Genomic DNA, 21,785 nt, shown 5'->3' on the forward strand with positions numbered 1-21,785 from the left:
ACGTCACATCTAACAAGATTATTGTCAAGAAATGCTGAAGGTTGACTTCACCTTTAATTCCAGGGTGTGAGGTCTGTACTTTTTTTCTTACTATGTCACTCCCTCTGCAGGTCATGCATCACTTCTGGGTGGAAGGGAACTGCCCCACCAAGTGTGACAAGTGCCACAAAACCATTAAGTGTTACCAGGGCCTAACTGGGCTCCATTGCGTGTGGTGTCAAATCACGGTGAGGAGAGAACACAACCACGAGAGGCCACCTCGTTGTTGTCAAGAGTTATTTATTTATTTAGTTACACCTTCTTTGCCAATTTGCACTCGCGCAAGACAACATGTTAAATGGCTGTGTGAGGGTGACAATATGCAAACAAGCACCAAAATGGCGTACAGTTACAATGCGGTAATAACTAGACTGGGAGTTTAATGCATATATTTAAATTTAGAATTGCACATTCAATCCAGAGCCGAAAGCCTTTTTAGGTGAGCCCTGAAGGGACCATCCAAAAGTCAACAACAACATAGACAAGCTGGTTATTTGTCAACCCTAGTTGAATTTTACTATAAAACTGATACTTAAAACCAAAGAGAATTAAACATTACAAATGTAAACATCCAAACGATGAAATCTCATCTAACGAAAGTCTGCTAGCTGAATGCTAACATGCAAAACTCCATTGACAGGCTAATGGGAATTAACATACCGTACATGTTATGGTCATTTTCAACTTTCAAAAAACTGCTACTTTAATAAATGCCGAACAACAGGGATATATTCTCTCTGTTCTACGGGAATGATGACGACGACTACTACTGAAGCTTTGGGGACCTTCTCTGCCTCTTCTTTTAATTAAGCTACATCTCGTCCAGTTGTATGCATTGCTGCCTGGCATGTTATGGCATAATGTGGTACTACAACAACAAAAAAGTCAGACTTGCCTGTACACTGAAAATAAATAAGTACATAATAATAATAATAATAATAATAATAATAATAATAATAATAATAATAATAATATTAAACTATAGAAATCTGAAATGTAGCTAGGACATGAATGAACAACCGTAACTTAAAAAAAAAAAATCCCACTTATTAAAAGAGAAGAAAAAAAAGAAATAAAGGTCTTCCAAGCTTATGCTATGACCAAACATCCACAGATGACAAAATTGCAATCACCTTGATTTGTTTTAACAAGGTTACACTATAAATCAGCACCTGCAGGACTTTGGTGGAACAGCAACAATTGATCACAATTCAAGTCATTTAACTTTACGTATACTGGACATCAAATGCGATTAATTCGATCATTTCCAAACCACGAATACGTTTGTTTGTTTTGACGTGGAATACTCCCACTCGTACTAATGCTACGTATGGAATCTCGCAGCTCCATAACAAGTGTGCCTCCCACGTGAAGCCCGAGTGTGACTGTGGACCTCTAAAGGATCACATCCTGCCCCCCAGCTCCATCTTTCCCGTCGTCCTGGTGAGACCCTCCATTTACTAGAAAAAGCCTTTTTCGTTGCCATTCGTTTGTGTTTGTCACTTCCTGTTTGCGATTTGCTAACTAACAGCTCATCGGAGTGATCAATTGTCACAAAGTGATGGCCTTTTTGCATATTGAATCTGGCGACAACTGCCTTCCAATTGATGGCTCGTTCATTCAAGTTATACGTAAGAAGCACACAAATCTCTTAATTGTGAACATAATTTTTTCTTTTTTTTTCCTTTTATTTTAAAACCTTTAAATGACATACTTGAACACAAAAGGGGGCAGTGACGCGTGCAGATCGAGCATGCAACCATACTCAGACGCATATATTCTTTATCGTCTGGGGGGAAAAGGACGACCTTAATATTGTTGCAGCACATTTGCGACATTTTTCTATTGTGTTAAGTCATCAAATTTGCTGCACACGCGAGCAACAGCAGCACAATGCGCATGTCATTGTCATGATCCACCCGTTTCATTTGCTGCATTTTATTTCTGTGTATTTAATATAAAATACCGTAGAGTGCTATTTTCCTTATTAAAAAAACACATGACAAATTTCCTTGTGATGTCTTTTCAAATTGTCTTGTGGTGGAATGGGGAAAGATGATTTGTGATCAAATTAAATAATCCAAATGTCATTGTATTGACCTGAGTTTTTCCAATGACACATTTCAGTGTGTACATTATTTTAAGGTATATGTGGCATTGTTCACGGGCAGGAAAGGCAGTCAACGCTGAGGAAGGACTCACGTTGCAGCCAGTCGAGCCGCGCAAAGGTGCAGAGAGCCAACTCGGTCACGGTGGATGGTCAAGGCCTGCAGGTAATGTACACGTATTTACATTGATGAGAGCCAATGTGAGAGCGTAGGGCTGTTACGGTACGGCATAAATGACACTTCATACACTACCTTGGTTTTAAGCTCTTGTTTCACATTAAGCGGAAAAAAACAGGTACATAAATGTGCTTTTTTTTTGTTAACACAAATATTCAATGATTAAAAAAAAAAAAGAATAATAATAAACTAAAAACACAACCTCAACAATAAAGTAATAAATATTTCACACTAGTGTCTTCTTAGGAAATAAAGTAAAATATTATATACTATAAAATTTAAATTAATATTTTATAATAAATACCAGTAATAAGTGTTTACTTTTCAGGAAGGAGATTGTGAATTCTTCATTAGTTGAATTGTTATGCTCTAAAAACACGTTTTAAAAGTTTGTGTGATTGACTTCATATTGAGCCATTTTGATAAGTCAAAGTGGTCGCCAAACAGCCGTCGCAGTGACGGTTGTCCTCAGAGGTTGTGATTATAACTGTGAAACCAGACCATTTTCTTATCTCCTCATCACATAATTACATAATTGTCCCTGCATGTGATTTATTATTATCAGTTATACCAACAAATTGACCATCACTTATTTTGATTCAGGGAAAGGTGAACTATAAATCCTGGGAGTTGGTCCCCACGTTGTTGCCTTACGATCATCTCACGCTATTACGATGGCGCTCTGTTAACTAAAACACAACAAAAGCTCTATTGCTACTAATATGGAGCAACATCAGCGATGCCCTGAAAGGTGAAACATGAAATGTACACGATTTGTTGACTTTTGAGGCGCACATGAGCAGCTGCGAGCAAGTCTCCTTATCCCGGCTTGTCCTGTCCGCGGTCCTCTCTTGTGATATCTGTCAGCCATTACGGCGTCCGTGGCGACTGCTCGTCTCGCAACGGCGATGATGAATCGCATCCCGGGCCACATCCGTCTCTGCCCCTCGCCGGCTAACCAGCGTAATAATCAAGATTATTATTTATAATTACAGGAAGTAATGGATCACTCCGGGGCTGGACGGGGAGCTCGTTAATTCCCCCCTCGGCCTGCTGGGATAGCAGACAAGGGAGAGTTAAGCGCTTCATCTGTGTCAAGAAGGAGCGGGGGGGTCGGGCTGAGAGGGGGGGAGGTGGGGGGTTGGGTCCTGGCGGCGGCAAGGGCCCCGTTCAAACAAGGGCCGGCGGATTAGAGCTTGTTTGGGTTGGCGTTTTGCGAGCTTGGGCCGGCGGCGCTCTCTGAGCCTGGGAAGTGATTCCCCCCCGCGTCACAGAAGACCAAGCGGCTGCCAATTAGCACGCGCTGACTAACGAGTATTGCGAGTGCAGTCAAATCTAGCGAGTCGCGGGTGTTCGGGAGTTAGACCCAATGCAAGCATTTGCGAATAGAAATAAGATCAAAGGTGAGATTTTGAACAAATGGAAATACCGTAAATCAAAATCTGATTGATCCCTGGGTCAGCTTCATGCACCCTAAAAACAGTTGGGTCAAAAATAACCCACATTGGGTCAAAAATGGACCACCCGACTTTTTAGTTATTTGACCCAAAATGTTGGGTCAAATTAAATGAATAACCCACAAATCAAACTCATTGTTGGGTTGTTTTGTGGGTTATTCATTTGTGACAATTTGTGACATTTGTGACAATTATTTAATGTGACCCAACTTTTGGAGTTAAATACCTCCAAAAGTTGGGTCGGTTCATTTTTAACCTGATTCAATGGGTCAGTTAATGGGTCAATGAGTCGGTTCATTTTTGACTTAATTCAATTGTGTTATTCAACTAACCCAAAAAGTTGGGTCACATTAAATTAATAACCCACAAATAAAAATGTGGGGTTGTTTTGTGGGTTAGTCATTTGACCTAACTTTTTGGGTTAGTTGAATAACCCCATTGAATTGGATCAAAAATGAACTGACCCAACCTTTTGAAGTATTTAGCCCCAAATGCTGGGTCAAATTAAATTAATAACCCACAAATTTGTAGGTTATTCATTTGACCTTGGGTTGGTTTGTGGGTTATTCATTTGACCCAACGTTTGCTAATAATTGAATAAGCCTCAATTGTGACCTAGTTGTTTTTAGTGTAGAATTAGGAAATTTCTGTGACATGCCACAACAATACTGTTTTTTTTTGCATTCAATAGTAGCAAATTTTGGCGTTCATATTTGAATATCTCCCCCCCAAATTTTTTTTTTTTTAAATGAGATATGAAGGCTACTATACCAGGAACTCGAGAGCTGTGTAGAGTTTTCGGTGGGTGCAATGAAGCCGCGCTGCATGTGCGTGCTCAAACTGTTTGAGGGGATACATCTTGAAAGCGAATTCCCGCAAAGCATCCTGCAGTCTCCAAACACCGACGCTTTGTTTTGACATCTCCCGTTCAGATCACGACAATAGAGGGCACTCATCCGCTGCTGGTGTTTGTCAATCCGAAGAGCGGTGGCAAACAGGGAGAGAGGTGAGCACACACTTTATTTCTACAAAAGCAACCAAAAGCGCCTCTGTATAGCCTCAGAAGACCTGAGTTGTTTTTGCTGTTACAGTTTTTTTTTCAATATGTCAAACATTTCAGAGATCAATCTGAATTAATTTGCTATAAATAATGCCACAAATAGTGCAATTTGTTAGTGCTTCACTGAAGATGGATTGGGGTGTTAAGTATTTATGGTTCAAATCTATCTGTCTTTTAAGATAAAATCTTCAAAATGAACCTAAAATGGCAGCTGTAAACCAAGATGGATGACTTCATGTGCCTTTTCGGGCATGGCCTCATCGACTTTTTTTGTGGGTCTGCTCATAATTATATCTCTACCAAATTTCATGTTGATAAGTTAAACTGTTTCAGATGTGTTGGGCTAACTTAATACGCTTCTTTGTTTTATGGTGAGTCATCACATTTTCTTCACCCACTTACTTGCAATGACGACAGACCTGGCTGGTAGTAATGGAAGAAAAATCTCTAGGGTGAATCCTTTTAGTCTTTTAAGGACCCCGGAATTAGCCAAAAATGACATTAAAATGGCTTCTTCGAACCAATATGACATACTTCCTGTTTTTCATCAGGCAGACTTTTTTGTGAGTCTGTTATTGGAAGGCATGCTTACCACATTTCATGTTACTCAGTTAAACTGGCTTAATGGGATGAATATTCAAAAACTGACATTTCTAGTGTAAATAGTGAGTTTTTGAGCGTGCACTCTAAAAAAAAAAATGTTGGGTCAAAAATAACCCAATTAAGGATAAAAAAATGGACCGATCCACTTTATGGGTCAGTTTGACCCAACTTTCTGGGTTGTTTCATACAAAATGACCCAATTTTTTGACCCAAGTAAAGGATCTAGCCAATGTTTTTAAGTTGTTTTACACTAAAAGATCCATTTCTTGACTCAAAGTTGGCTCAAATCGACCCAAGTAGAGGATCGGTCCATTTTTTGACCCAACTGTTTTTAGAGTGTGGAAAAGCCATCCAAAATGTAAGCTAATCGACCCAAGGATAATAAGAACAAAGCAATTTAAAGACGTCCGCACCGCAATCCCGCATCGTCTGGCTCGGATAACAAGTGTCGAAAGCAAAAGGTGTCATCTTTTGGCTCGCTTTTACCCCTTCCAATGCTTGCGACCCCCTCCTCGCCACTCGGGCCCTCGCTGTAACTCCGGGCTAATTGGGTTATTACTGAAACATCATCACTCGCTCCTTATTACGCCGGCCCCCCCATTTGTTTAAATTATGAGATCAAAATATGACTTCAGCCAGTTGACATAATGAAATTGGAATTAAAATGAATTAGTCTTTCTAATGGCTTCTCCTTAAAGGGGTCTCAGGGTATGTCCCGCCCCGCCGCCGGCCAGTCCGTCTCGCCGCGTCGCACTTGCGGGAACGACTTGCCTTAAGGGCCCATTATGACAAAGTCATGGCTGCAATGTGCCATCGGTGCCATATTTGGTCATGTGACATTTCAAAACTATCTACAGGAAGTTCAGTGTGATGCTGATGCCTCATTTAACCATGTTACATTTTAGTGTGATGTTGCCTTATTTAGTTATGTAACATTTCTACAGTAACTAAAGAATGTTCAGTTGGACTTTGTTGCCTTATTTGGTCATGTGAAATTTCTACGGGGAATTCTGTGTGACGGGTTTTTTTTTCCAGTCATGACACTTCTACAGGAAGTTAGTTCAGTGTGAGGATGTAGCCTTATATGGTCACACGTCATATCAACAGGAAATTGGGTGTTGTTGCCTTATTTGGTCATGTGACACTTCTACAGGATCTACAGGAAGTTCCAGTACCTCCTAAACCCGAGACAGGTGTACAACCTGGCTAAGAATGGACCCATGCCCGGGTAAGTACTGCAGCCAAATAGTCATTCTCGACCTCCGCCAAGGAAAAACAACCTACACATTTTTGTCTGTCTTGTTTGATTGGAAACTCATAAAGTGAAAGGCCATACTGTTCCAGTGCAAATTTAGATACTGCACTTGGCCTCAATTCAAAGAAAAACATCATGCAACCCAAATTAACTCATTCACTCCCAGCCATTTTCACTGAAGCAACCCACTTCGCTCCCGGCTGTTTTACTGGATTTTGACAGATTTTGCATGGTCCACACAATATTCGGTTATATTGCTATATAAAAAACGTGGAACCCACCAAAAGAAAGATTAAAGTCTCTTCAGGGGAAAAAGTTTATTTCTATCTGTTTCTGTTTTGCAGCAATTAGCATTAGAATATAGCTAAGTTTCATCATTATTCACAAACCTGTTGAGAACTGTGGGTAAATGAGCTTGTTTGCAACATGGCCCTGGTTGATCTCTCATACTATGCTGTCACCTGCTGGCCAGTTTTGTAATTACTACTATTGCTTCACCCGTTCTCTGCAGTTGAGAGGTTGCATCAAAGCCTTCTGAATGCTCTAGCATAAAAAATGTAAAAAATATATATAAATACACTTAAAATATTTAAAATAGAACGTATTTATACGTTTTTGGGAGCAATTTAGTTAAAAAGTCCAGATTTTAATGATAGAAGAACATTTCTTATGACAAGTTGTCGTCAGGTACATTTTACTTCTAAAATTGGGTAAGGCTGGACAGGAAAGCATTGTAGGAAAGGCACAGTCAAAATCTCGTCTGCTTATTATTTTTTGTTTACAAATGCAGTGATATTCTGCATTATTCGTGCATAATAAGCAGCTGTTTGTGCATAATAAGCAGCATTGCATGCGTGAGAGGCCTTCAGTGCGTACGCGTGTCTTTGAGACGACATGTGATCCCGCATACAGATGAGCAGCGAGCCGAGTGGCCAGTATGACGTTTCCAGACGGCGGCTGTCTGTGATTAAGGCCATGAATGTTTGATTTCCATGCGTCGGGTTTCGCCTGTTGGCCTTTGGCATCTGCCGTTGGCGTCGCCGTCGTGCCGCTACGTTGTTTGGCTTCGATTAGCCGAGCCTCAGCGCCTTTATCAGGAATAAAAGCGGAGCGGCACACGCCGCCTGCAAAAGGAATGCCGCTTCGTCGTCTTTGTCGTCCAAAATCCTTTCCCAGAAATTTCCCAGTGACCTCGCACCGCCGCATCCTGGTTAATATTTTCTCTGGCGCATTAGCCGAGTGGACACTGCAGGCCGCGCGCACACCCTGCTGCTGTCAATTAGCTCCCCGGCTAACGCGATAAGCGCAAATGAAGTGTTTGCTTCTTGCTCTTTAAATGGGCCCAAAGTTGCCTTTCATGTGCGCGGCCGTCTGTTTGCCTCCTTAATGCGGTTTGCCCGTCCCGGCCGGGGTGTAATTGAGCGAGTCATTTAGCCGCCATGCGGGCCTTCATTCAGTTAGGGCTTTGTTATTGTGAAGGAACGGAAGACGTCCAACTGAACATTGGCCGTTTTGATCCGATTAGGTCTGCACCAGGCAGCAGATGAGTGATCGGCAATTTTATTATTATTATTAGAAGGGGCGCAGTGGCGTGGTGAGGACTCGTCAAGGGTTCTGATACATGGCCAAATAAGATGTGTCACTGACTGTGAATCTGCTTTGAAATGACTACAACAGTCTGTAATTAGTCTGCAATTAATTTACTTTATTTGCAGACTTTACACTTGATCTGAAATTTGCCATTTTATGCAAAATCAGTGATTGGCTGTAATGTCTTAAGTTACCTGATCGATCAATGACATCATTGATTGGCTCCGCAAAATAAGACATTACAGTTTTTTGTCAAGAATTTTTTTGTGTTAAAACCTGAACCATGAAATAAATTTGTAAATAGAATATTTATTGGTCCTTTTGAACAGACAAATTTTATTTTATTTTTTTCAAAATCAACTTCCACATATGACTTTTGATTTGTGTCTTATTTCATACATCCGGTCACCATCCATCCATCCATCCATCATCTACTGCTTATCCGAGGTCGGGTCGCTCTCCCCAGCCACTTCAACCAGCTCCTCCGACGGGATCCCAAGGCGTTCCCAGGCCAGCCGAGAAAAACAGTCTAGCTTCCCGCCGGTGGCACATGCCCGGAACACCTCTTCAGGAAAGCCTCCAGGAGGCATCCGAACCAGATGCCCGAGCCACCTCAACTGGTTCCGACATCCGGTCACAATGCTTTAAATTCGTACATTTATAACTGTCAAAAATAGAATAATAAACACACGTCAAACATATTAGTATTTCCAAAAACCAGAAAGAACATTTCCCACTATTTATTAGTATATAGGTGTCTCTTCTTTCTCAATTAGGGCAATTTTGCAAGGTCGCTGGAAAAGCCATCAGCTGGGTGACACTGCCCTCTAACGGATTATCCGTGCAAAGCATGTGTCAGGTCATATACGTCAGGGTTTTAATGAAAAAAAAAAAAATTATACTCATGAAATAGAGGGCTCAAAATGTCTTGTATTTAATATGATACGTTTAGCGTTATAGAGTTTTTTGCTTCATGCGAGTTTTGTTTTTCGTCAGGGCTTGTTCAAGGTTGCAAAGATGTTCGCAAGACAGTTTTAACGGTCACAGTTTTTCTTGTCGCAAAGACATTTTGAATCAAAGGAAATGTTGAAAAATCCCGACATGTAGGGCTGGAATAATCAATATTGAATCGATTTTTAAAATATTAATTTTTCCCCCATAAATTCTGAATAAAATAGAATTTTAAAGGCCGAGTATTTTTTGTTTTGTTTGACTGTTTTCTTGAAATTTACTGGTCACATAAATTTAAAAGTATTTCCTTCAATTTAGGATGTAAGACTTGACTTATTGCACTTTAAGACAATTCAGAATATGTTAGGGTTATATTTACAATTATTAAATTAGAATTATGAAAATATTCTCTTATTGTTTTCATTAATGAACTAAATCAGTTCCAGTTACTGCCTCCGCAAAATTTACTTTGGTACTTAATATTTGTATAGTTTTTATCATGTCCTTGACATTTAAGAAGAATTGGTGTTCCATATCGATATCGGATTGAACTCTTGTGAATCAAAATCGAATCGATTGAGGAAATTAGAATCAATATTCGATATAGCTGCGGTTCACTGTATGGCCTTGGTGGAGGTTATTCAAGATACTCTATTACTGTACAACAACTATAACACTTTGTCACTGTCCAAGCTCTGCCCATTCCTTGCAGGTTGAATTTCTTCCGAGATGTCCCAGATTTTCGGGTGCTGGCGTGCGGAGGGGACGGCACAGTGGGCTGGATCCTGGACTTTATTGGTACAGCACCCATTCACCGTTTCCAGTGATGTAATAGGCTGTTTTTACACTTTATTTACACTCCTCTTGACTATGGAGGACCAAAACATCCAAAATTCTAAATAAATAAATGACTAAATAAATAAATAAATTACTAAAAGTGAAAATAAAAACGGATATAACAAAATGTAATTTTAAAAAATTATTAAAAAAATAAACAAATATAAATGAAAAAAATAATAATATATATATATTTAAATACATAAATTTAAATATTTGTATTGAATTTTTTAATTAGTTTTTATTTTTACTTTTATCTATTTATTTAGTCCTTTATTTAGTCATTTATTTATTTTTAATTTGGCAGTTTTGGTCCATACGTCGAAATGTTATTCAAATGAGGGGGCGGTCCTAAGCGTGTCTTGAGTTGGACTCCGCCGTTGCAAACTACCTTTCATTGGTCGAGTAAGCGGCTCGAGAACAAGGAAGTCTCGGCGGCTTGCATGGACACCTCCAGCAATGGACGACTATCTTGTTCACTGCCACCACGACTTGCGAGTTGCTCGACAACAAGTCGAGGTGACAGTGGACAAGATAGTCGTCCATTGCTGGAGGTCTCCATGCAAGCCGGCGAGACTTCCTTCTTCGTCGAGCCGCTCACTCGACCAATGAAAGGCAGTATATATATATATATATATATATATATATATATATATATATATATATATATATATATATATATATATATATATATCCATTTATATTTATTTTGGGGGATTTAGTGTTCAAATTATATTTTTTTATATCTGTTTTTATCTTCACTTTTAGTCATTTATTTATTTTAAATTTGGGCAGTTTTGGTCCTCCATACTTGACAACACAAACAAGCTTAAACACTCCATTTCATTTTTTTTCGGGGGGTTCATCAATGTTGAAGGCACACATCATTGTTATTGCCGAGAAGCAGGAACACTCTTGATGGTGTGTATGTAAACACTTTCATTACATGCGAGCGTGCGTGTTCAGGGGTGGTAAAATGGGATGATGAAACAACATATTAGTCATCATTTGGACTATTGGAAGGAATAGATAGAAAGAAGACAAGACAAGAAAATCGCCCGTCTTTATTTGGCTCGTCTTGTACGGCCAGCGCAAAAATAAAAAATTGCCTCAATTTTTTATCAATCAAAACAAGAGCCAGGTAATAAGAGGGAACGGCTGTTGGACAAAACGTGCCTCTGGAAATAGACCTCCATGTTGTTTACGTTAACTAGCACCCAAGGAGTACTCAAAATTGATATTTTTTTTCTGTCCTTTCTTTCACTTTGCTCTGATTGGTTGCCGGCGTTGTAACTTTATTTCTTATTTTTTAGACAAAGCCAACTTGGACCGGAACCCGCCCGTGTGTGTACTTCCGCTCGGCACAGGAAATGACCTGGCCAGATGTCTGCGCTGGGGTGGAGGTACTGGAAACGAAAACAGAAGAGAACAACACAGCGCAATCGATTTGAAAGCATCCCAAGTCAAAGCTGAAATCGCACACAGTGACCCTTGACCCTTCTTCTTTCACGTCCGGAGGCTACGAGGGGGAGAGCCTGCTCAAGATCCTGCGTGACATCGAGAACAGCAGCGAGGTGTTGCTGGACCGCTGGAAAATTGACGTCACGGCTACCGACAAGGAGGAGCGGGGTGACCCGGTGCCGTACAGCATCGTAAACAACTACTTCTCTATCGGAGTGGTGAGTCGCAGACCCGACTGCTATTTTGTTTATTGGTGATCGTGCGGGCCTCAACATTGTCAGAAGCACTGACAGCTCAAACTCAATTCTAATAAAAGTGCCACCAATACAAATTCACTCTAACTTACACTTTTGATTTGTTCTCCTTGCTCAATTTACTCAGGTCAGAGATAGACCGATACGTAATTTTTTTCCGGGGCCAATACTGATGCCGATTATTAGTAACCGATATTTGAAGCCGATACTCAATTTTTTGTAAAAAAAAAAAGAAAAAAAAGGGGGGGGGATATTTTTTAAAATACAAATGCAAATCTTGACTTTGTTGTAATGTCTTAAAGCGTAAATGCTTATTAAAAAAAATTAAGACTTTTCAAAATGTAGAATTAAAAAAATATTTTTTTTAATCTTAGACAACATACAAAAAGGGAGCTCCCGAGGTTATCAGTACCTCTTAAAAAGTTAAATGGAAACTTAAATTAAGAATTAAACACCATAGCTCTGCTTTTTCCAAAATACAAAAAAAACCTGAAATCTTCAGCTTTCTCTTAACGCCAAACAAAAAGTTCAGACGGTTCCCAGAGTCAGCAGCATCTCTTATAAAGTTAACTGAAATGGTTTTAGCTTGACCTTTTATCGGCTGTCAGATTTTGAAAAAAGGCCGATACCAATATTCATCAAAATGCCCAATATCTGCGCCGTCTAGCCCTAAAACAGGTCAAGATTCCCAACAATCTATTCTCTTTATTTTTGCAGCATTTGTCTTGGCTGCACTGTTTCCAGTACGTAAATGTGGGCTTTTAATTTTGTCGTCCAATCAGAATTCAGCCTGCATGTATTGCCGTCCGTGTCATCAAACTTGTCCCCAACCCCCTACAGTTGATAAACTATTAAGATGGTTCCTCTCCCAAACATAAATACTCCTATTTACATAATGACACTGATGTCAGTCATTATGGATTAATGTCAGGGAGGAAATCTAGTCATTGACATTTGCAGGTGTCGCTAGCCAGACAAAAAAAAGTGTTCGCAAATCAGCCATTTTAGGGGCCTGACAGGTCACAAACACTTCCCAACGTCCAATTGCAATCAAATTTGAGCCCATCCTTAGACAGGTGGGCACTGTTAAATTTTCAAGCTTAGTATTTCTTATCTTGGAGATTTTGTCCAACCAACGTCTATCTGTATTGTGTATGTAATGCTAAAAAATTAATCATGTGAATTATTTGCGCCTGTGCAAGCTTTGGCTTCTATAAGTCATTATAAATTGCGCCGCATCAGCCAACAGGCGTGATGATGACAAATGAAGTTGTTTGTGGGGGATTAAGAAGACTTTGAGCTCTCAATAGATTTGAGTGTCATATATTTTCTGACACATTTTACATCATTTTTTTCAAGGGGGGGGGGGTGCAGCAGACTACAGTAAAGATTACCCGACAAGTCAAGCTAATAATTACCTCAGAGATTATGCTGATGGAAAGTAGATTGTTTCTATAATGACACGGGGCCAAATCAAAAGATCAGCAGTCGCAAATGCTAACCATGTAGCTTCGTCACTTTGTAGAAAAGTTGAGCTATGAGAAGCTGAAGGACATTTTTGAATTAGAACTGATGTCAAATTTGCGATTAATCATGAGTTAACTATTGAAGTCATGAGATTAATTACAATTAAATATTTTAATCGCCTGACACCCCTAATGTATATATATATGTATGTATATGTAATGTGTACACTAAAACGAATCCTGTATGTGTATATATATATATATATATATATATATATGTACAGTATGTACAAAACCTCCCATTTTTTCTATGCAAAAAAAAAAGGACCTCTTTATATATAGATTAAAAGAATTAACCATTTTTTTCCTCCCATATTACACGTGACATGCGATGATTTCAATCAGGGCTGAGAGACAGAACTAATCAGGGCGTGCGCTCCGCTAGCATAATGCAGTCAGTCGGCCTAATGACCGCGCCGCGTTCCTGTCGGCGGACATTACTCTCCCGACATGAAAGGCACATGAAAGCGCTGGGGCCTGCTCCTAATTGGACTAAACTTTGAGCTATGAGAGGACATTACACATGTCCCGCCTGCCAGCTTTTTACATTGGTAATTATTTGAGGGCCTTGTAGCAGGTGCTTCAACTTAAGATTGCTTCTTTTTTTTTTAACTCATTCACTGCCATTGACGGCTATAGACGTCAAAAATTCATTTGAACTATTTTTATTAGTTTAACATTTTTTGTTAACAAGAGTATGAAAACAAAGTCATGCGATTAATTATGATTACTCTGTCAGAAAAATAAATAAATGAATAAAAATAATTATGATTACAAATTTTATGCGTCTGACGCCGCAAATTTGTTATAATGTTTTCTTTTTTTAAAATTCATTCACTGCCATTGACGGCTATAAACGTCAAAAAATATTTTCAACTATTTCTATTAGTTTAACATTTTTTCCACTTTTGTTAACAAGAATATGAAAACCTAGAATTTTTTTATTGTACATTTAGAACAGATATCAAATTTGTGATTAATCGTGAGTTAACTAGTGAAGTCACGCGATTAATTACAATAAAAAATGTTAATCGCCTGTCGCACCTAATTTTTAATAATCTGTAAAACTATTTTTTTTATGAGTTTATGGCAGTGAATGAGTTAATTTATGTCGCAGGCCAAAATTTGGGTTACAAGCAAGGTTCAAATATGAAATTAAATTGGAAGCAAATTAAGCAAGTCAGGTACTGTGTAATGCCCTCTCGCGTGGGCAAGGAGAGTCACAGTCATGATGCACTTCTGTTCTTCCTACACAGCCCAGATACAGTCAAGAACCCTGAAACCAAATTTAATTTAGACACTTGTTCAAGTCGTTAAAACATAATGGTGCTCCTAAAATTCATCGTTCTGGTATAAAGTCCTTGCGGTTTGAAGGACAGCAGCATCCACGTGAGTTTGGCCGAGCAGCTTGACCTCCTTAAGTCGCCGCGGTGAAGCTTTTGGTGTTGCTTGTCAACGCCTCAACCCAAAGGGGAGACAACTAACCAACTAACTAACTCCCTCCCGGCTCGCTGCTCTTGTCCTGTTTGTAAGAGGATCAAGTTCTCTCAGATAACATCCATCATCTCACCTCTCCGTCTGGTGCGTCTGCAGGGAATCAGCCAAAACACTTCTTTTGGTCTTTTTGAGGAGACATCAAGAAGACGAAAAAGAGGCGCCATTGATTTTTTTTTTTTTGTCTTCCTCTTTTTGGCTTCTGCTAAGTTTGTGCACTAGCAGGGGGTCCTCCATGTGTTTCAGTAGTGCCACTCAAAAAGGGGGTGGATCAAAACACATTGTTGGATGGGAGTAGGCGGAGGAGATGATGGAGGAAAGGAGGGGGGCGGGGTGAGGAACAAGCCCCCCAAAAAAGTTTGCGCTCACTCGCTTTCCTAATTCCTCAAATTTGTTATTGAGCCAGACAAGTTTGCTGAGTTCAGCCTCTTTTTTTTCTAAGGCCTTGCCAGCATTTTGTGGCCCGACGCTTAGAAGTGTGAATTAAAGGAAATGTCAGCATCCTCACTTGATTACTTTAAGCTTCGCCGCTCCAGCTCCACTCCATCTTCTATTATTCACATTAAACACGAAAAACACGGGTTGAATAGTAAATAGTAAGTAAATATTTAGTGTCACAGCAAAAACTGGTCTCAGCAGTGTTCATGTTAGTTTTAGTTGTATTTTTTATTTTATTTTATTAGGGAAATGTGTGCAAAAGCACACTCTAAAAACGATTGGGCCAAAAATACCCCAAAATGGGTAACAAATGGACCGACCCAACTTTTTAAGTTGAATGATAAGGGGTTAAATTCATAATCCACAAAGCAACCAATTTTTTTGTGTTGCTTTGTGGTTTATTCGTTTGGCCCAACTTTTTGGATTAATTGAATAACCCAATTTAATTTGGTCAAAAATGCTTTTCGAGTTATTTCATCCAAAACGTTGGGTCAAATAAAATAATAACCCACAAAACAACCCAATTTGTTGGGCGGAGAAAGTGTGAAAAGGGCTTTTTTAAATAAGTGTTACTGATGCAGACACGTCTCTACCGTATTAACACCACGCCGTCGGCTCGGACCATTTAAGAAACCAAACTTTGAAGGGGGGAGGGTTTTACTTGTTTAAATAACAAACTCAACAGATTTGACTACCCTGACTATTACAATGTAATCTAAAGTAACTTAATTTCTCTTTTTGTACATTACATAAGCCACCTTTTTGTTCTTTGGTTCACATGTTCCTCATTCAAAAAAAGATGTGGAGCCTGATTCTGTAAAACAGAGTTGAAAATAAATGTACACTCTAAAGACAGTTGGGTCAAAAAATAACCCAAATTGGGTCAAAAAAGGACCAACTCAACTTTTTACTTTTTAGGTTATTCAATTAACCCCAAAAGTTGGGTCAAATTAACAACCCACAAAACAGCACAAAATCTGGGTTGCTTTGTAGGTTATTTATTCAATTTGACCCAACTTTTGGGGTAAATTGAATAAGCCAATTGAACTGAGTCAAAAATGAACTGTCCCAACAATGTAACCCAAAAAAGTTGTGTAAAGTTGAATTAATAACCCACAAAGCAACCCAGATTTTGTGCTGTTTTGTGGGTTGTTAATTTGACCCAACTTTTGGGGTTAATTGAATAACCTAAAAAGTAAAAAGTTGAGTTGGTCCTTTTTTGACCCAATTTGGGTTATTTTTTGACCCAACTGTCTTTAGAGTGTACATTTATTTTCAACTCTGTTTTACAGAATCAGGCTCCACATCTTTTTTTGAATGAGGAACATGTGAACCAAAGAACAAAAAGGTGGCTTATGTAATGTACAAAAAGAGAAATTAAGTTACTTTAGATTACATTGTAATAGTCAGGGTAGTCAAATCTGTTGAGTTTGTTATTTAAACAAGTAAAACCCTCCCCCCTTCAAAGTTTGGTTTCTTAAATGGTCCGAGCCGACGGCGTGGTGTTAATACGGTAGAGACGTGTCTGCATCAGTAACACTTATTTAAAAAAGCCCTTTTCACACTTTCTCCGCCGCCAGTTTCTGCTTCTGCTCAGGAGGCCGCGAAAGAGGGTGAGAGGGTGGTCAAGAGCGACAGAGGAGAAGAGGTGGCGGAAGGGAAGGGAATGGAAGACAGTTTCCACGGTGCCGGTAGCCTCCTGGAGCTGTGATTCTCGGCGACGTGTGTTTGGTTAATTAGCTGCTAAGACAGCCGAGCCTCCGTCATCAGGCCTCTCCTGTCAATAGCGCTCCGCCTCTCCTCGCGCCGAGGTGTAAGCGCACGCCACGTAGCGCCCTCTTAATGAGGAAGAAGTTGCCTCAAATACCATAATGAGGAGATCCACGATCACACAATTTGCTACAGTAAGATGATGATTCAATGCGCGTCGACCATACCATACAGTTATTTATTGTATAGATGCAGTATAAATAAAGTTTTATAAGCGTTGTACGTAAAGGTCAAATGCAACTGAATTGTACTCAACAAAAGTAACGTTCTGGATTAAAAAGAAGTAAAACATAATGCATGAGAACGTGGGAGGTTATAAGCGTTCAATCGGAGACCAGAGAATGCTTAAATGTGCTTTTTAAAATTTTATTTAGACATCTATGTTTTACTTAATTTTAAAGTCAGATCAAAAAAAATTATTGACAATAATATTTTCTATACAGCCCAACTAGTCTAAATATGGTATTCTGGTCAATATTGTGTTAGTGGAATATGAGTTAAGCATCAAAATCCAGCAGTTTTTATCAATATCAGAAGGCGGCCATTTTGCTACTTGCTGTAGAGTAAAAATGACATCATAGTTGCTCAGGTCTCAGGTAACAACCAATCACAGCTCAGCTTAAAAAAAACAAAAATGAGCTGTGATTGGTCGTTTCCTGAGCTCTGAGCAACTGTGATGTCATTTTTAGTCAACAGCAAGTGGCAAAATGGCCGCCCCCCGAGATGTCATGTTTAGACTAGTGAGGTCATATATAACATATTATTGTCAAGAAACGTTTACGGTTGCCTTCTCCTCTAACAGTATTTATAATAACCCATAGCAGACTTTTTATAGCGGAATTTGCGTGACCCAAAATAGATACCACAAAATAATCAGGAGCAACACAAATGCAAATTTCACCTTCACCTGACATAAATGCTAATACACTGCTAAAGTTACTTCATATTATTTAAAAAAAATGTGTCTATATAAATAAAGTGTTTTTAATAACACATCTAAATTCTGCTTTGCAGGACGCCTCCATCGCACATCGTTTCCATGTGATGAGGGAAAAGCACCCGGAGAAATTTAACAGCAGGTAGGTCACATGCAATTATCGTACCCTTGTTATATTATGAGGGGTCCTCGAGGATTGTGCTGATAATAAGCGTTGAAGTGAGAGGTTGCTGATTTCAAGGTAGTAGACATCTTTGTTGTTTGAGGATATCTGGGGGAGGAGCTAAGGTCAGCTAGTTTGGGGGAGGGGGGCTACATTTTCCACTGTGTGTTTTGGAGGAAAATAGGTAAGAGCAGTGTGTAATTAACCCAGTGGATCATCACATGTGGCTCCTCCCTCCCCCCTCTCCCCGGTGACCCGCTGTTTGGCGTCTCCACTGATGACGAATGGCCGCTCCTCATATTTAGCCTTTGTGATGAGCTGCAGGAGACGTGTTCACCTTTCGCACGCGGACAAATGTGGCATCTCCAGTATGTTTCCATCAATATTTAACGTCTGCCCATACGTCTCCACTAGCGCCGGGGAGTCATCCAGGCCCTAATTGAATTGGCTTGGCTAGTTTGACATGGCGGATCAGTCAGAGCGATGACACGCCGCCTCCTAATAATCCCATTTGTGCTCGTTAGCATATGTTAGCCTGCTCCTGGTGCGCCATTTAGCCACGCGACGTCCTCCTAGCGCTCATTCCGAATCCCCAGAGATGTGAAGGTGATTGTGGAGCAAATGTTGTGTTTTGTTTTGTGTTTGCTTGTTGGCTTGTTGGTTTTGTGTTTGTTTGTTTTTTAGATCCAAAACAAAGAAAAATTGTGACATATAATAAATGGCACTGTTCAACAAAATACTTTTTTAAAAAAATCTACAACAATCTATAACAACATTTTGGGGAGATGCCTGTTAGACAGTGATGTCTGCTAATCTGAACCCCCCCAAAAAAAAATGTTTTTTGTTGTTTTTGAGGAAACAAATAAATGCCTGCTTTCATGAGAAAGCGATGTAAAAAAAATCATAAAATAAAATAATTTAATTTCTTTGAAACATATGTAAAAATCCAGAAACTAGCTTGAAGATACTAGCATACACACCAGCAGGGCTAGACTGGCACACAAAAAATACGCCCTGATATTTTGACATAGGCCCACCGGCTCCTAACATGTAATTCTGCCACTGATGTTTATTGATGATTTGTCAATTTGCGATCTATATTTGAACTGGATTACTGGACTAGTCCCTCAAAATTGTGGGCCAGTCTCTTGAGGTAAAATGTAGGAAAATTATCATTGAAAAGCACTGAAAAGAGGCCGGCCCACCGGGCATCTGTCCTGTATGTCAGATGGCCAGTCCAGCCCTGCACACTAGCAATATATTGTAATATTTGTGCAACAAAAAGCATATTGTTTTTGTTTTATTTACTAATTTTTCTTCAGACAAGATTTAGAGATTTCCATTGGACACGTGATTTTTTTTTAGTAAAACTCAACTCCAAGGCTCACTTCATACCTGTTGCTATGTCAACTTCCCGCAGCTTTCAGCCAAATGACTTTTGACTCTTTTTTTTTTCTCTCTCTCTCTCTCTCTATGATAAGTTGTGATACCTCCAATGGTCACGAGCCCCGTGGACAAATCCAACAAAAATCTCCGCTACCTTGTGAAACTATCAGCATGCATTATTGAAGTGGCAAGGATAGTGTGTAATAGAGAGATCCTAAACCCATTCGCCCGTGTGAATTATTAACGGGATTCAAATAACAGACAGAATCATTTTCTTAAAATACCTCAATCATTTTTCACTGAGGCCTCGTAAAATGGTGTGGAAACAACATAGATGTGGTTGTTTAAAGTCATACGCACTGCACTAATCAAATGGAAGAAGGAAAAATACCATGCAGGACGGGTAAAAACAATTTTTTGAAAAATTTGCTTATTTTTGTTTCTATATTGCATATTTCCAAATGTTGTGATTTATATATAAAAAAAAAAAAGCCATGATGTTGGGAGGGTTTTCTCAGATAAAAACAAAATTTGGAGATGCATGTATGTACAAATCCATAACCAAGCAAAACTGAAATGCTTTTTCTTGGACACGTATGATAAAGAAAATGACAATAACATACTTTTATAGATATCATGCAAACAAAAGGGCATTCGCTGTATCATTTGGAGAAAACAGATGAACACATTTACATACATTAGTATAAAAAAATAATGATACATTTGAATGTTGATGACAGTAATCCACATACTTGCCTGATCAGTGTCACGTGTACACATTTTGCCAGTGGTTTGACCTTAGAGAAACGGAATATTTAATCATCTTTAACCGCCAAACAATTGCCTTAATTATGAACAGAGGAGCTTTTCTTGATGGAATTTCGGGGTCTCACGCGCGCTACCCAACATCCCCCTCCCCTCAGCTCCTCGCGTCCGATCCATCTTGTGTATTTGCACCTTGGGGTGATTACCAGGGCGAAGGTGTGAAGATTTGACACTCGGCAGATAGATTCATTTACTGCCACTGCCGGACCTGGAGGTGATAATGAGGTCGAGGATTAAAAGCAGACAATCAGCCGGCCCGTGACGAACGCTCGGCCTCCTCGACTGCCATCTTTAAAATATAACCTCCCCTCCCACTGTCATCCGACATTTTTTGCTGATCCTTAATGTAATTACGCGTTAATCTGTGACTCGGAGGGGAAAAGGAAGGATGGCAGGAGAATAAAGACATAGGCAGGTTTGTAAAGTTTGGATCCCGGGGGCTGTTCAGTGTGTCACCATGAATTAATTAACGCTTTGTTTCTGCGTTGCTGTTTAATTTGAGTGCCGCGGTATGTTAAATGCCTTTCGTTTTTAACTAGCGTACATTTCATTTGGAGCTGTATCCAGCTGCCTTTTATCCTGCTTAGTTGCTGTGTTTTGGAACTGATCGGTCTCCCTTCAACCTGGCCCAATAAGCACTTTTCTGGAAGCAGCCAATTTTCAGTTTCCTCCCCAGCAGCCCCTTCCTTTGTGACTGTGACTCATATCGTTAATCTTTTTCGGGTTAACACCAGTCTGGCCACTATAGCAACATGTAAGGTGTTGACAGATTTTCCAAGGTGTCATATGGCGGCAGGAGAGATTGAGACCGAAAAATCAAGCCAGGTTTTTGCTTCAGATCAAGGAGATGTTCATGAACTTCTTGTTTATTGTTTTCGTGTAATGCCCGTTAAAGAACGCAAGTCTTAATCAAATTCTGCCATTCAAAGTTGGTTGATATCAGGAGAGAAGATTTTCAGATGTTGACTGGCCCTGAATGTATTTTTGTATCATAAATAATACAAATAAATATTATTTTTTACAGCACTTTTTATATGCAACCCGAAGTGCTTAACAAAAAAGAAAGATAAAAGACAACATCAAACAAATACATTACAATACACATTAAAATGTACCGGTATGACAATACAATGTGGCCTGTTAAGAATCATTCCACCTTGAATGCTAAATGAAAAAGATAGGTATGCACTGCATTTATCCCAGCAGTTAAATGTTATTAAATGACATGTTAAAATAGTTTTCCCAGAAAAAAAAAAATCAGAGGGAGTCCTAATATTGAACGATTAATAGGAAGTCAAGCGTTCCATTTTGAATTTTACAATGTCAATCATTACAATTATAATCATTATCAAAATTAACTCGTTCACAGCCATTGACGGCTATAGACGTCAAAAAATAATTTTAACTATTTCAATTAGTTTATAAAAAATTCCACTTTTGCTAACAAGAGTATG

General features: G+C 39.3%; 1 protein-coding gene across 3 annotated transcripts in view; it reads left to right on the plus strand.

The window, feature by feature from the left end:
• Positions 1 to 21,785, plus strand: part of dgkb (diacylglycerol kinase, beta) — a 53,970-nt gene that overhangs the window by 13,855 nt on the left and 18,330 nt on the right. For all 3 annotated transcript variants that reach the window (XM_086078319.1, XM_086078320.1, XM_086078321.1), the window contains 9 exons: positions 111 to 227; positions 1,384 to 1,482; positions 2,211 to 2,312; positions 4,714 to 4,787; positions 6,598 to 6,672; positions 9,953 to 10,038; positions 11,391 to 11,480; positions 11,596 to 11,756; positions 18,035 to 18,099. In XM_086078319.1, coding sequence (XP_085934445.1) covers positions 111 to 227; positions 1,384 to 1,482; positions 2,211 to 2,312; positions 4,714 to 4,787; positions 6,598 to 6,672; positions 9,953 to 10,038; positions 11,391 to 11,480; positions 11,596 to 11,756; positions 18,035 to 18,099 — 869 coding nt within the window. The remainder of the gene's footprint in view (positions 1 to 110; positions 228 to 1,383; positions 1,483 to 2,210; positions 2,313 to 4,713; positions 4,788 to 6,597; positions 6,673 to 9,952; positions 10,039 to 11,390; positions 11,481 to 11,595; positions 11,757 to 18,034; positions 18,100 to 21,785) is intronic.

Source organism: Leptonotus elevatus, chromosome 6 (genome assembly GCF_054856555.1).
Source record: "Leptonotus elevatus isolate MCC_2025b chromosome 6, RoL_Lele_1.0, whole genome shotgun sequence".
Taxonomy (NCBI): Eukaryota; Metazoa; Chordata; class Actinopteri; order Syngnathiformes; family Syngnathidae; genus Leptonotus; species Leptonotus elevatus.